At 39.5% G+C, this 14,132-nt stretch overlaps 1 protein-coding gene across 1 annotated transcript in view; it reads left to right on the forward strand.

Moving 5' to 3' along the window:
• The window catches only part of CRYBG3 (crystallin beta-gamma domain containing 3), an 82,823-nt gene that overhangs the window by 13,914 nt on the left and 54,777 nt on the right, over nucleotides 1–14,132 (forward strand). The window contains exon 3 of the mRNA XM_083885062.1: nucleotides 11,695–12,122. Within this exon, the coding sequence (XP_083741188.1) occupies nucleotides 11,695–12,122 (428 nt within the window). The remainder of the gene's footprint in view (nucleotides 1–11,694; nucleotides 12,123–14,132) is intronic.

The raw sequence follows: 14,132 nt of genomic DNA on the forward strand, positions 1-14,132 counted from the left end.
CCTCTGCTTGTGACTATTTGTTAAGAGTTCTGGGGCTTCAGTGCTAATTCCACATGCAGTTAGCCAGTGAAGAAGAAAACTATTATTTTTATCAAACCATGTTTTCAGGCATTGCTCCAAAGCACCATTTCTGCATAATTTAAGAATATCTAACCAGCAAGTCTTTGCTTGCCTGAAGGTCTGCTGGTTGGCAGCCAGAGCACTGTAAGATCTTTCTGCTGAAATTTGTCTGTACGTCGGGTGCTCCTCACCAGTTACCCGTGTTAATCATGCTTGTCTTGTCCTGTAAGCGTTGCACTGCAAGCAAAGGACATGTTCCTCTGTGATCAGGGCTTTCTCCTGTGGCACCAGGCACACCTCTAAAATTGTGCTTAGATTCAGCCAAATATTATGAATAATTATGTACGGGACAGGTGATAACAGCTGTTTTAGCTCCTGTCACATCTTGCTCTGCAAGGCAATTTTGCTTGAATTTTTGTCCCTTTTCAGAGTTGTTACAGTTCAGTGCAGATAATATGGTGGCTGCTTCCCCAAGAGGGGCTTGGCTAGTCTGCCAGATTTATTTGTCAGCTTCTTAACACACTTAATCTGAGATTTCTCCTGCAGGTTGCATTTATTGAGTGTGTGGCGAAGGAAGTGCTCACCTTCTTCAGGGCCCTTATCCCTGTGTAGTTGCATCCTCAGTATCTAGGGACCTTTTGTTTGGGCTTCACCAAAATTGGAGACTTTGCAGTTGCCTCCACAAAGACCCCAGCAGGGTCATTTGCTCAAGAAAATTCCGTTTTGACTGTGGTTTGTCTACAGCAAGGTGGAAAACAGTGTTTCTTCAGAAGCTAGGTAGATGTAAGCCAACTCTGTCAGTTCAGAGCTCCTGGAAAATGCCACTGCATGGCTTCCCATTACCATAAATCATTGATTTTGTGCCTTGGAATGCAGGCAGAAAGGTTTCTGATGAACCAGAGGAGATTCTATCTACTATAATAAAAGAAGAAAATTTTCTCAGTTTTAAAAGAATGTTACTTTTCTGTGTCAGATCATTGAAAAAGTCCAAATGAGATTTTCCTTTGGAGGAAGGTTTGGACTGAGGAAGGGGAAGTATTAAGCATACGTGCACAGCACTTCAGCACTAGGAATTGCTTAAAAGGAAGTATGAATAGAGCTGGGTCTCAAGGAAAAAGCAGGATGTGTAGGTGGAGCAAAGCAAGCATAACAAGTTTAAGTTACCTAAGAGTATTTGTTTCTTGCCAAAAACTAAATCTGATTGATTTTTTTTTAATTTACAAAATTCACAATTCAGGATCTTTCCTGCTGAATCTTTTTCAGTAGTCTTTTACTCAGAACTCTTACTTTTATAATACTGTACTAAAAGCTAGTGCTGAAATTAGTGCTGTAAAATTGTTTTTTTTTCCAAGTATCTGATCTCCTCTTTGTCTTGCCATAACTTTTTATTTCGTATTGTTTCAGACCTATGTTAAAAAGCCTAAAAACATGACATTGTCTTTGAAATAATACCTGGTGTTTGTACAGGCTTTAGGAAGAAGGTGTGGTTTTCATATTACTAGAATGTGCTGGTTGTTTAGCTGTACTGAGAGCTTCCTGTCTGACTTACTTTCCTCCTGTTTAAGCTGATCAATAACCTTGTGATACACTTGAACATTTTTATATCCATGGTAGTGAGTACTTTGAGTTAGTCTAATTTTTAATCTTGTGTGCACAGAAATTACAACTAGATAGCAAAAACTTATTCAGAGGAAGTAGAGAAAGTATTGGTTTTCTGATGCTCCTCCCACTACATTTTCAGAGGGAGATACTTTTCTGTTTTTTGCTCTCACTGCTGTCTCCAGTACAGTCTTGAAATTTGGTAACACCACATTGGCCAAAGTAGACTGTCTTCTGCAAAGATCAGCAGACTGCACCTGAGCAGCTGGAGAGAACTGATGCAGTCTTAATTGTGGTCTTGGGATAATCTTAAGAGTCTTTCCAGCCTAAATGATTCTGTGAAAGGTATGATCTGTGTTATTAGAAGATGCTTCAGGTTTTTTCATCCAATCATCAAGGTTACTGTAGGCTGACAAAAAAATAGTTATGGAAAGTGTGCCTTGTGAAGAATGTCTGAGTATATAAGTGGATCAGTTTTGGGCAGGTTTCCAAGCATGCCCTTGTCTCTGAGCTGTTCTTCTTCTACCTCAGCATTTCAGGTGGATGGTGACTAAAAGTGAAACCGTGTTGTGTCTGTGTTAGCTGTCACCAAGTTAATGAGCCATCCTATTTCTGATAGACTTCCGTGCTGTGATTTTGTATATTCATTGGCCATCTCAGCAGGAGGCCAGGGGCAAAATAGCAGAGGAGCTCTAAGTCTCTGATTTAGCAGCAAAGGTCGAATGTCTGAATTATAACTGACTGGGTGAGTGGAGCTGGGAATTGTGCCGAGCTATGGTAGTTCTTTGAGTCTTCTGGGCACTTTAGACACCACTTCTGTACTTTACCCCAGTTGCTTTTTCCCTACAATGAAATATTTAGCTCATAAAGGGAGGAAAAGATATTTTAATATGCGCCTTTTGAAAATATTAAGCCTAATTTTTCTGTGCACCGGGGGACTTTATCAGTCAGCACTTGATCACTTTCAAGAAAGTATTACTGAAATGTATTTGCTGTTTATTGATTGCAAAACACCATCCTCTCCCAATATTTATTTACAGATTTTGTTTTGCTTCAGTTTCTTTGAATTAGGGCTGTAAAGGGTGTCCATTCTGGGTAAACGCTCCATTTGAGCAGCGTGATTGTTGAACAGATGGTTGTGTGGATGTAAACAGCTCTTGAACTTCATGTTTGGTGTACTAAGTATCTGCACTACATAGTGTCCAGTACACGTTAGTATATCATTAACCTTCTTTGAGTGCTATGGGGACTTTGTTTTCAAAGGGAATTTTGCAACAGTGTTCCCTGAAAAAGTGTGTTTCGTGATCCCGGGATACCCTTCCTGTAGCAGTGCATGGAGAAAATAGCACATTCTTCCATAACACATTGGGAAGGAGTTCTTAAACATCTCAGCACAGAACTACCATGTGGGCTCTGTAAGGCAAATGCAGAAGTTACAAAAAGTAACTCCAAGTTTGATACACCAAATGTATAACTTAGATTATAGTATTTCTAGTGGCTTCAAGTATTCTATCATTTGGCCCATAGACTCAAGCCTGAATTAACCTGAGACAGTCTCAGTCTTCATAGAAAATTCAGGGGCAGAAAGTACAGCAGAGATTATCAAGTCTGTTCCTGTGCCCCAAGGTGAGATCTCTGTATCTATGTCATACCTGATAAAAGTTTGTCTGACTTGTTCTCAAAGACCTCCAGGGATGGAGATCTCTTAAGATCTCTCCAACCTCATCAGACAACTGTTCTACCAATTTCATAGACCTTATAATTAAAAAGCCTTTTGCTTAACATGCCGTCTAAAGCTTCTGTGCTACAAATTAAACCTTTAGCTAATTGTCCTCTGACAAGTACTCCTGTACACTGTGAACATGGAGAAGAGATTATTCTGTAGCTCTGCTTTCTCACATGAATTTCATTTCAAGGTAACATAAAGATAGCTGTATTTAAGCAGGAGACATGGTATTAAATTTTGATGGCAAGGACTGCAATTATGTGATAAGATGGAGCCAGCTTCTTTTTGGAGTTGCAACGGGTACAGGTTGGAACATGGGAAGTTCCAGCCATCCATATGAATTTTCTTTTCATTTTTTTTTTCTTTTTCTTTGTCTTTTTTTTTTTTTTTTTTTTTTTTTTTTTTTTTTTTTTTGCTTTGTTTGTCTTTTTTTTTTTTCCTTTACTGTAAAAGTGGTCACATATTGGAACAGTTTGCCCAAATGAGTTGCAGAATCTTTATGCTTGGAAATACTCAAAACAAAGCTGGATGAACCAGAGCTGCTCTGTGCAGGAGCACAGACTGCATGACCTCCCCAGCCACATTCCTTTCAGCCTAATTTGTGCTGTAATTCTCCATCACAAAATTTTTCATCCAGTGTGCCAATTTACAAAATATGTTTTTAGTCCCATTAACTTGCTGAATATAAGCTGCGGTTCATACTGAATGTCCTTTATTCTGACTATCGTTTTAAGTCTTAAAAAAGAATTAGAAATCAAAATTTAACCTAGAGTCTTAGTTAACAACATACTGTTTTCCATATAGCATGGAGTGGGGATTTATATTGTCATGGTTTTATTTTATATTGATTTTATTTCAAAAGTCTCATCACCTTAAATTTCATCACCAATTATCTAAGTCAAGTCTACTCAGGCTGTCTGTGAATTCCTGCTAAATTCCTCACTTAATAATTAGAAATCAATTAGAGAGGGATGCTTTGTCTCTTGGGAGTCAAGGGAGATGGACTGCTGCTGCCAACCATGAATTTTTGAAAAACCTGCGGGTTAATTTTAAAAGAACTGTTGTTGTTACTGCCCACAGCAACAAATGAAAGATAAAGCAAGAATGGTTTTGGAGTTTGTACCATCAAGATTTCTCTTCTGAAAGCTGAAGCAGATCTTTTTTCTCCTCAGCTGTGATGTAGACTTTTGTTGAAATGGAATTTTATAGGTGGTAAATTTTAGTTTCCTGGGACACTTTGTTAAATTAATCGATGATTGGTGTTAACAGCTGTATGAATTGAGGAAGATATTTCAAGATTGTGCCATCTAAAGTTCTGGTAAATTCCATTGTTATACTTAAGATTTTTAGAAGGAATGATCTTGAAATGTGCTTTCCTCTCTACTACTTTAGTTCTTCAAAGAAGGGATCATGATCAGGGAGTTTTGTTTCAGGATGGGTGGGGGAAAAAAAAGGCTTAAACCTTGGTCTGTTTAGCTGAGAAAGCCAGCAGATAGATGAAGCACAAATGCGATGCCAGGTGCTGTAATCTGCCAATAGAATGTAAGTGCAGCTGAAAATATCACTGTCTCATCCCATTCCCAGTGTACTGTCACCTTCTCCGTTGAAAAGGTAAATTTCGCCTTATTTTTTTCTCTAAGCTTCAAGAAATTTTCAAATAAAAGAAAAACTAAATTGTTTTGTGTTTGTGAAAACATATTCCTTAAAAGGCAATGAAAATGTAGTACAGAAGACTTTGGGGGGAAGAAGAGAAGACAGACAAATGAATTCTGTTCTCTCTGGCTCCACAGTAGCCCTTGTAGTAACAAGGTGATGGTTGCATACTCAGAAGTGAGTATCAGTTTTTAATCTTATCAGAGCAAAATTCAGATTGGAAAATGTTTGAGTAGCTCTGCAAATGGTGTGAGAGAAACTTAAATTAAAAAGTTAATTTTGTCATTCTAAAGACTTTTACTGAGTTTAAAATTCCCTGTGAAGGCGACCTAGCAGAAACTTTATTTCAAGTTGTACCTCCTTTTTTTTACCTTTTCATTTGAAATGTTCACCCTTACCACTTTATCTGTTGTTCTAGTTAAGGAATGTATCTCTGGGTACTTGCTCAGATTTTAGGAGAATACTATAGAGTTTCGGAGAATATTTGTTTTATCTTTTCTTTCCTCATCTGACAAATTAAATATACATTGATGACTCCTTGCTGTTTCAAGAATTCAAATGGATAAACAAATTTTTAAAGGCCCAGTGCTGAACTTTGAACAGATGCAGTTGTCTTTCCAAATGTTAAATAGTCATTGACTTTAAACAGGTTTATTTTTAAAAATGCAAAACTGATGCAGTTTAACTAAAAGTCTCTTCCTGTTGTTTAACTTTTACTCCTGATTATGAAGATGCCATGATTTCATTATTTTTCTAGTTACTCTTGTCTTCCAGGGTTGCCATGACCTGATTTTTTTTTCATGTTAAACCAAGCAGAGAAATGAGGATGTGGAAGGAAAACTTCACAGTATTAAAAAGCCAAAATATTCAGGTTAATTGGGTATTTGTAGAGGTACTGAGTTCATCTTTAGCTTAAATTCCCCCAAAACCCCAAGTCACTCTTCGTTTCTTTTGGGGGATTTTTGCTTTTTCTCATTAGTTAAAAGATATGTTTTAGTAAAGACTAAATAGCTTTTTACACTGGTGGACCTCCCTTAGATCTTCTACACCACCATTATAATTACTGGATTAAATAGGAAAAACCCACTTTAACCATGTGTTTTCTCAATCCATCTGTCTCATGAACACTAGCAATAGTGGACTTCTAGAGGTTCTTATTGTGCATTTCAGTGTCTGATAGTACTTCTCATTTAATGTCATTCTCATTTCTTTAGACAAGTCTTGTTCCTAATCTATGTCTCCCTGTGCCCAATAGTTTTTCATTAGGTTGCCATATGTATTGCCTCCTGTTCGTTGCAAAAGCCTATGAGATTTTCCTCACAGTACTTGAAAAAAGAAAAGCTTATTTCACATGTGGATTTAAGGCACCTTAGTGTGTCCCACTCACTGAAAAAAGTGGGAGATTACACCAAAGGTGCTTTAACCTCCCAAAGAAAGAAAATCTGCTGAAAAAATCAGCATTAATGACTCACTGTGGGAATGAACTAAAGTGCCACCAGCCCCAGCTATATCACTGTGGGTTTTGCTTAGCACACAGAATTTATATACAGTGTCAGTGTTCAAATTGAATGAGATGCTCATAATTGTTAAATGAAATGCAGCCATCTCAGTTGTGTTGAAAGGTCAAAGCTAAGGCCAGGAACAAGATTAGTTTTCCTGCACTATAAGTGACTATAAATGTGCTGCTTTGTGCACCCAGCACTTCGGCCTGAAGCTGTTAAATGATTTCTAAATGCCAGCGAACAGAAATTGAGTAGTAATGGTGACCCTTCATCAGATGAGTAAATCGGGATGTTGGGGTTAAATGACTTGTTGGAAGTCCCTGGAGTGACTTAGTGGTGATCCTCAATTTCTGATGGCAGGCCATGTTCTCCTAGAGGTGCAGGAGGGTGAGGTGGTAGCGGTGTGTCTGTGCAGGATGTTCTCCAGCAGCTCCCGGTGCCTCTCCCAGGACAGGCGCCCGCAGAGGTCCCTGCACAGCCCCAGCTCCTGCTTCGGAATGAGCACTCACTCATGGGGAGGGAAACTCGAAATGTCTGGCAATTGTGGCTGGAAGCTAAAGCTTTGTTCACGGAGATCTGTGCTTTAGTGCTGTTAATGTTTTCATTTCGCTCATTAGGCCAATAAAAGGGGTTGTATTTTTGGCAGGCGGACGCAGCAGCCCTTGCTGACTGAGAATCTCCGGCAGTTCAAACTTGAGCCACGCAGCTGCTGAGAAAAGGTGCTTTACAAGGGTAGTAGTCACAAGGGTGGCTGTTCCCTGCTGGGACAGGAGGTGAGGGAAACTGAGGCAAAGCTGGCGAAGCTCTCCCTGCCCAGGGTGCTGTTGTGCCACCTCGGGGCATTGTTCACACTGGTGGCAGCCCTGAGCCTTGGTCCCGCCTGCCAAGGCACAATTAGGCCGAGGGCGGATGTCTGTGCTGCAGCCAGGAGTGGATTACAGCCTGGAAAACACACCTCGGCTGCTGCTGAATAAATCAGCTGGGATAAGAGCCCTGCCTGAGACATGGTGGCCTTGTCTCCTGAGCCCCAGCTGCCAGGCTTCAGTGCAGCAAAGCGGGAGCACAGTGCCCAGGCACTGCATCACTCATCTCTGCAGTCTCCTCAGTCACCTCATTGGAGCCATAATCTCGTTTCACACCCTGCCACACCAGCCTCCTTGCATGTGAGGGCACAGCCCCGTAGGATAATTCGGGTTGAAGGGACCCCAGAGTGTCATCCAGTCCAGCTGCAGTTCAGCTGCAAGGTCAGGCCAGGTTACCCAGGGCTTGCCCAGTGAAACTCGGAGGAGCGAGTTGCCAAAGGACTAAAAGCTAATTAAAGCTTCATGAAGCATGTCACAAGCAGAAAAGCTCACAGAGAGTGGGAAAGGGGAGGCAGGGAGAAGACTGATGACAGTTCATTACAAGAGGAGCAGAAAGACAACACTGTAGCAGGAATTTTTTTTTTTTCCTTGCATCAGCAAGGATCTCAACGGGGATCTGGCAGGTAGGTCTCTATCCAGAAATTGCTGTCTTCTTGGTGAGCCTGAGAAATTATTCAGGCTTCTGTGACACTGTAAGAGGACTTTTCAAATTTATTTTTCTTTGACTGATGACATGAAGTGTAGGTAAAACAAGAGCCACTGGTATTCCAGTGTTGTGAATATCAAACTGCTCAAGCTTAATTCTGGCACCGAATCACATACTCGGTCAAGGTCAGCTAGAGACCCTGAATGTGGAAAACTGGTGGGATGTACCATGGAAAGGATTACTTTATATATACCCTATGCCCTTACCTTTTCTTTTCTTCCTCTTGAATGTTCTCTGGGGGCCTCTGTCAGAGACAGACTGGGAGCGAGGCATGGAGAATGATAAGTGAAAGTTTCTGTGATCCTGGCTCATGGAATTGCTGTATGTTCATCAGGCACTTGTGCCTGAAGGCTCCTGCTGTGCTAGAGGCTTACTGCCTTTCCTAAAGTAAAATCATGTGCTTTCGTCTCAGTCATTTAATTCATCTCAAAGTACAAACCTCAGAATCTGCAGCAGGAACAGTGCTGTTTGTGTAATGCCTAAACGGCGCTTCAGACTTTGAATTGAGATTTTGTGTGCAAATGCTGAAATACCAATAGCTCAAGCTGTCTTTTATGGCAAAGTGGAGCAGGAGGGAGAATATATGGAGAGTAGGATTGATTATATTGAAGGGAAGAAAGAAGGATTTGCATAGTTTCTGTGTTAGGATTTAATACCCACATATATCTTCAAATAAGTACAGTGTAAATGTTCTCTGTGGCTTTTTTTCATGCAGGACGCTATTTATGGTTAAAGGTATGGAAGGACCCTTTCATATTAAAACTTCCTGTTCTTTTGATTTACCAAAAGTTAAGTAAAGAAAGGAAGATTAAAGAGGAAGGAAAGTCTAAATAGATTTCTGTTTCTGGAAGCAGAGACTACAAAACAGCTTTTCAAGCAGGGCATAAATTATGCTCACAAATAAGCAGCACAGTCTTTACAAGTGTTATGTCTCAGAGCTGCTCGGAGAAGACTTTCACATGTAGAGATTTAACTATATTTGATGTCTCAGTTCCTAAGACAAAAAAAAACCCCAAACCTTCCCCTAGTTTCTGAATACAAATGGTTTTAAAAAATGGGCAAAACCCCACCAAACAAAACAAAAACAAATAAAAACACCTACAGGACTAAACTGTTGTCAAGTTTTTATTGTAACAATTTCTTTTATAGTTAATGCATTTTGTTTTTAACTTCATAGATGTTTTAATAGTTATTATAAATGTTTATGGCTTAAAAGGATTGTGCAGAGAAAAAACTAAGCTTTGTGTGCATTTCCTGCACTGAGGTACTCTTTTAGATTAGACAAATCTGTGTGAATGGTACAAATCACAAAACTATGGAGTTACTTAATTCCATACTTGAATTCACTTAAAATTGAATTAAAATCTGGTATTGAAGAATGCTGAGGTGTTAGTCAAAGCAAAGGAAGAAAATATGGCAGTATTTTGAAGTATTTGAAGCTGACATGGTGAATCATTCAGTCATCAAATTTTGGAAATGTCTTTTTTTTTTTTTTTTCTTGTTTCTGTTTTGTATTTCCTTATGCAAAGTACCCAGCTCCTATGAGCTAAAGTTAATTATTCAAGAGATTCATTCCAGGCTCTGGTGTTCCTTGTCTAATACTGAAGACAACAGCCAGAGCTGTGGCACATCTGTAAGCTGCACTGTTGGCATCTTCATTTCCAGGGGTGGGTTTGAGTAGAGTTGAGGTGTAAAATGGTAAATCTCTGATCCCACAGGGCTGACTACACCCCTTTGTGATGCATCAGCTGTTGGTCCATGCAGGATGTGGGGGAGCAGGTGGGGTTTGTCACAGGTGGGATGAAAAAAGGCCAGAGTTTGACTTAGCCCACTTTTAATAGTTTACTTAGAAGTTCAGTGTGGTTGGACGAGTGTCTTGCATGTACAGAGAAAATGGAGGTTGTATGGATTTCTCAAGGATGAATTAGTTCTGTTCAATTTCTATCCTCACATAAACAATTCCATTTTCAATACATGCATCTCTTTAATATTAAGCAATTGCATCTGCTCTGTATTCAAAGGGTGAAAAAGCGTTGCTAGAAGTTTAAAGACCTGTGCTCCAGTATCACTAAATATATCTTGAAAGATCTTAAGAAATTGCTGTTCCCCAAGGATGAAGCTGAGTTCATTAAAACACTTTTTGCATCATTAACGTATTCCTAGATGGCCTATTAACAAATAGGCCTGCTGGCTTAGTTAAGATTACTTCAAGTGGAAATAAGATTGGTCGCCTGGTGGAAATAGTAGCTTTCTGTGTAGATTGGATGGGTAGGTGTTGCCCAATTTGAAACAATTACTCTTATCCAAATGTATTGTTGACACAGCTAAAATTTGCATAGGACTTTTTGTTCATGTTCTTTCCCACTCCTGCTGAGCAGGATAGATTTCATCTGAGAAAAGCAGGAGTAACTTTAATCTGTGTTAATAAACTCAATTGAATCAGGAATTGAAATTACAAGGGTTCTACTGTAAAGATAAAATAGGCAGCAGTAGCCTATAGCACCCACTCACTACAAAGGGTGGGGATGGGGGGAGGTGCTTCCCAGAAAACTTTAGTCCAGGGAAAATAAAACATTTGCAGATTGTGAAGCTGAAAATGTGGTTACATGTAGTGTTTGTGAAGCCTTTCAGTGAAGTTGCATCATCCTTTTGGGCAGATGGTCCTGACAGAAGTAACATGAGCTTAGACAGCAGTCCTTGGATCTCTGGGAGGAGCTGACACAGAGGAAATCCAAGGGCACAAATTGGTGAGGAATGGAGTTTGCCTTGCCGCTGGGTGTAGATGCTCAGCTGAGTTGAGGGAGGAATTGAACATGTGGCTTGAATGAGGTGAAGCCCTGCCTTGGTGCTCCTTCATTTCAGTTCACTGATAGGGCTGATAGGCAGTTCAGAAGGTCAGAGGTGCAGGGGTGGTGCTCTGTAGGACTTTGGCTGGGTGGAAAACCTGGCAATTTGAGTGCTGAAGACTGTGAGAGCCAACAAATCCATTTGGAAACTGCTGTACAGTTGAAGGAGAGATGGCCAGGGGGTTCAGCATCAGGTTGCTAAGGATAATAGGTAGAATTCACCTTTGGGACGGGAGTTGAGTTTGTTTTATCCCAATTCTGTTCTTGACTCTCCTCAGTTTTTCAGAAGTGCAGCAGGCTGTGCTGTGTTTGTGTTTGGCTGTGGTGTTCTTGCCTAGATTTGTAAGCTGAAAACTGTTCTCGCGAGCACATGGAGGTTTGTTTATGAAGCTGTGCTTTCTGAGGGGATTTGTCTGAAGTGTGAAATAACTGTTCCTTGCTTCTTCCCTATGTTTTTTATGCCAGTTGAAGTAATTGTTGCCATCTGTCCTGTATTTTTTTTTCCACTGCATCTTCTTTGGGAATATTCTAGACTGTGTTAGTCCTTTTTATTTTTTGTGGAATAGGGACCTCTTTGGTACAAAAAGAGAAGACAGCAAGCAGTGGGCTTTAACCTTTTTAAATTACAGATCTCCTGAAGGGAATACAATGCACGGGCACAAATTAAAATCTAGGAGTTTGGGAACGTGTGAAAATGACAAGAACCACCATATTTATGTGCTTTTTGTGTTTATCTTAGGCTTGTCAAAATGAAGAGAAGAACCATTCCACAGAAGAACTTAGCAAGTCTGAAATCCAGGAGGAGCTGAAAAAGGCTAATAGCCTTCCTAGTTTGACTCCTGGAATCAAAACATCTGATAAAGACAAGCAACCCCGAGAAGGCTTTTTTCATTTCCTTGGGAGCTTATTTAATATTGCAACAAGATCTTCTTTGGTAGAATCTAAACTCTCTGCCTTCCAAGATGAACCCAAGAGATGTGAAAAGGATTTACAGAGCACAAATACCTTTCCAAAGGACGTGCAGCCAAAGCACCCAAAAATTGAAGAGCCTACAGCTAGAAAAAAAGAGGATTCTGTAAATAAAGATGATGCTATCTTAAATAATATTGGGAAAGATGCCACACGGGATCTTCAAGGAGGCTGGAAACAATCCTCAAATACAGAAAAGTAAGTTTTATAATTTATTATTAAATATGTTGATATTTGCATGAGTGTGTGTAACTATGCTGACCAAGTTCTGCTGACTGCATGAGGAATGTCTGTCATTTCTAAGGGTGGTTGGAGTGTTCCTGACTTGACTTTGTGCAAAACTCCAGTAGCAGCTGCCCTAAATAAATGAGAAGGAGAGAAGTCAACTGCACCAAAATAAAACTTTAAAGAAGTTGTTTAGAAGTCTCCTGACTAGATGTAGCATTTACAAATAGGTTAAGAAAAAAAAAGAATAAAGAGCTTATTTCCATCCATATTATAGCCTATATAAAGGCTTGAATGTTTGTCCTTTTTATATCTCAGCAGTTTCAAAAATTTTACTTCTGCAAGTAAGGTTTTCTCACTTTTAAATTATCTTTCCTACTTTATTTGACTGGGTGATTTTTGCTTATGTGGTTTTTCCCCCCTAGTTCTTTGGGGTTTTCCTGTGATGTAAAGAAAGTTATGTAAAGCAGTCAATTTCAATTAATGCACACATGGAGCATTCTTTATGGTCTTGTAGTATTTTAAAAAGAAGATTAAAAAAATTTAAAAAGTGGTGGCAAGGGTAGAGAAGTATCAAAAGTAGAAAAGTTAAAATACTGGCTGTGGTTAACACTGTATTACAAAACCTTTTATGATTCTCATAGCTATTAGTTTTCCAAAATAATTTGTAGCTGTTATGTTGAAAATTTGGCTACATGTGGGTCAGCACAGCATAAGGTTTGGAGTTAGGTGTGAATGTTTGCCTGTGGTACCTGTCCAGTTTTTGATGGGTGTGTAGAACATGGACTTGTTCGTGGGCAGTGTATCTGCAACTGATGGTGACTCAGGCTTTCACTATGGCCCAGAATATTTATTTCAAATTTAAGCAGAAGGTAGTGATTGGGAGTAACCAATAAGTCTATCACAGTGCTCCTGCTTGCATTGCAGAATGGGAGGATAGACTCAGAAGAAACACTTTTTTTTCTTTTAAATTTTTTAAATTAATTTGAGTTGTGCTCAGTCTGTTTATTGGTGGCACGTGAAATGTTTCACCTCCGTGCAGGAGGTCAGAGACAGCCAAAAGAGCTACTTATTGAATTCCATTTCCATTCTGGGGATGTCTCCAGCACGCTGCCCTTACCTGTTACTTGGCAGAATGATGATTTTAAGTTTTATGTTATTTTTGTTATTAATAGCTTTATCTTATTACATTATTATTATTTATAAATGGAGTGGCTGATCAGGATATGAATAGGTGATGTGATACCTATTTAGGTGAAGTTAAGACTGTATTTCCACCTTCAAAATACAGTAATTAATAGTAGTAATGGTTGTGCTCTTGTGCGCACTCTGCTTTAGTCTGTGACGTGGTTTTTATCCCAGACTCTTATCATGGTATCACCCATCTGACTGTGCTTTTTCCAAACTGCAGCTCAGCACCACCACTGCTTTGATCAATGCAGGAGAAAAGTTCTCCTCCCCTTAGCTGTTCACTGGAGAGCCCAGGAGTGTGGTGTTATTTGTTCCTGAGCAAAGTGTATTCCCTAAAACCTGTTGGACAGGCTGGGTTGCTGCATCAGTCTCTTGCTGATATTTGCTGTTTCTGTAGCATGCACAATTTACAGAGTAAGATGGATCTCATTCCCCTTTTTCTTCTTGTGAATTCTTCATAAAAATGTAAATTAATAAAATAAGGCATTTGGAAATGTGAGTGTTTGGAAAGCGTGAGTGTTAACTCACTGAAGTTACTTGGTTTTGCAAAAAATCTTTGAGTTATTTTTGTTTTTCTGAAGTCCGAGTTACATTGGATTTTTCAACTGACCATCCTTTGACATTGTCCTGTATTGTCAGATAACCTTTGCAAACCAGTGTAGATTTTTTTCAGTATAGTTCCCGTGTCTCGTGGCTAGACAAGCATGAAAGAATGTGCGTTGCTAGTTTGGAGGTAAGGGTGGGTTGGTCTACATACAGAATGAAGCTTTTCCATGGAAAATAACTTTTTTA

The sequence above is a fragment of the Zosterops lateralis genome (assembly GCF_965231275.1).
Source record: "Zosterops lateralis genome assembly, chromosome: 2".
NCBI lineage: Eukaryota > Metazoa > Chordata > Aves > Passeriformes > Zosteropidae > Zosterops > Zosterops lateralis.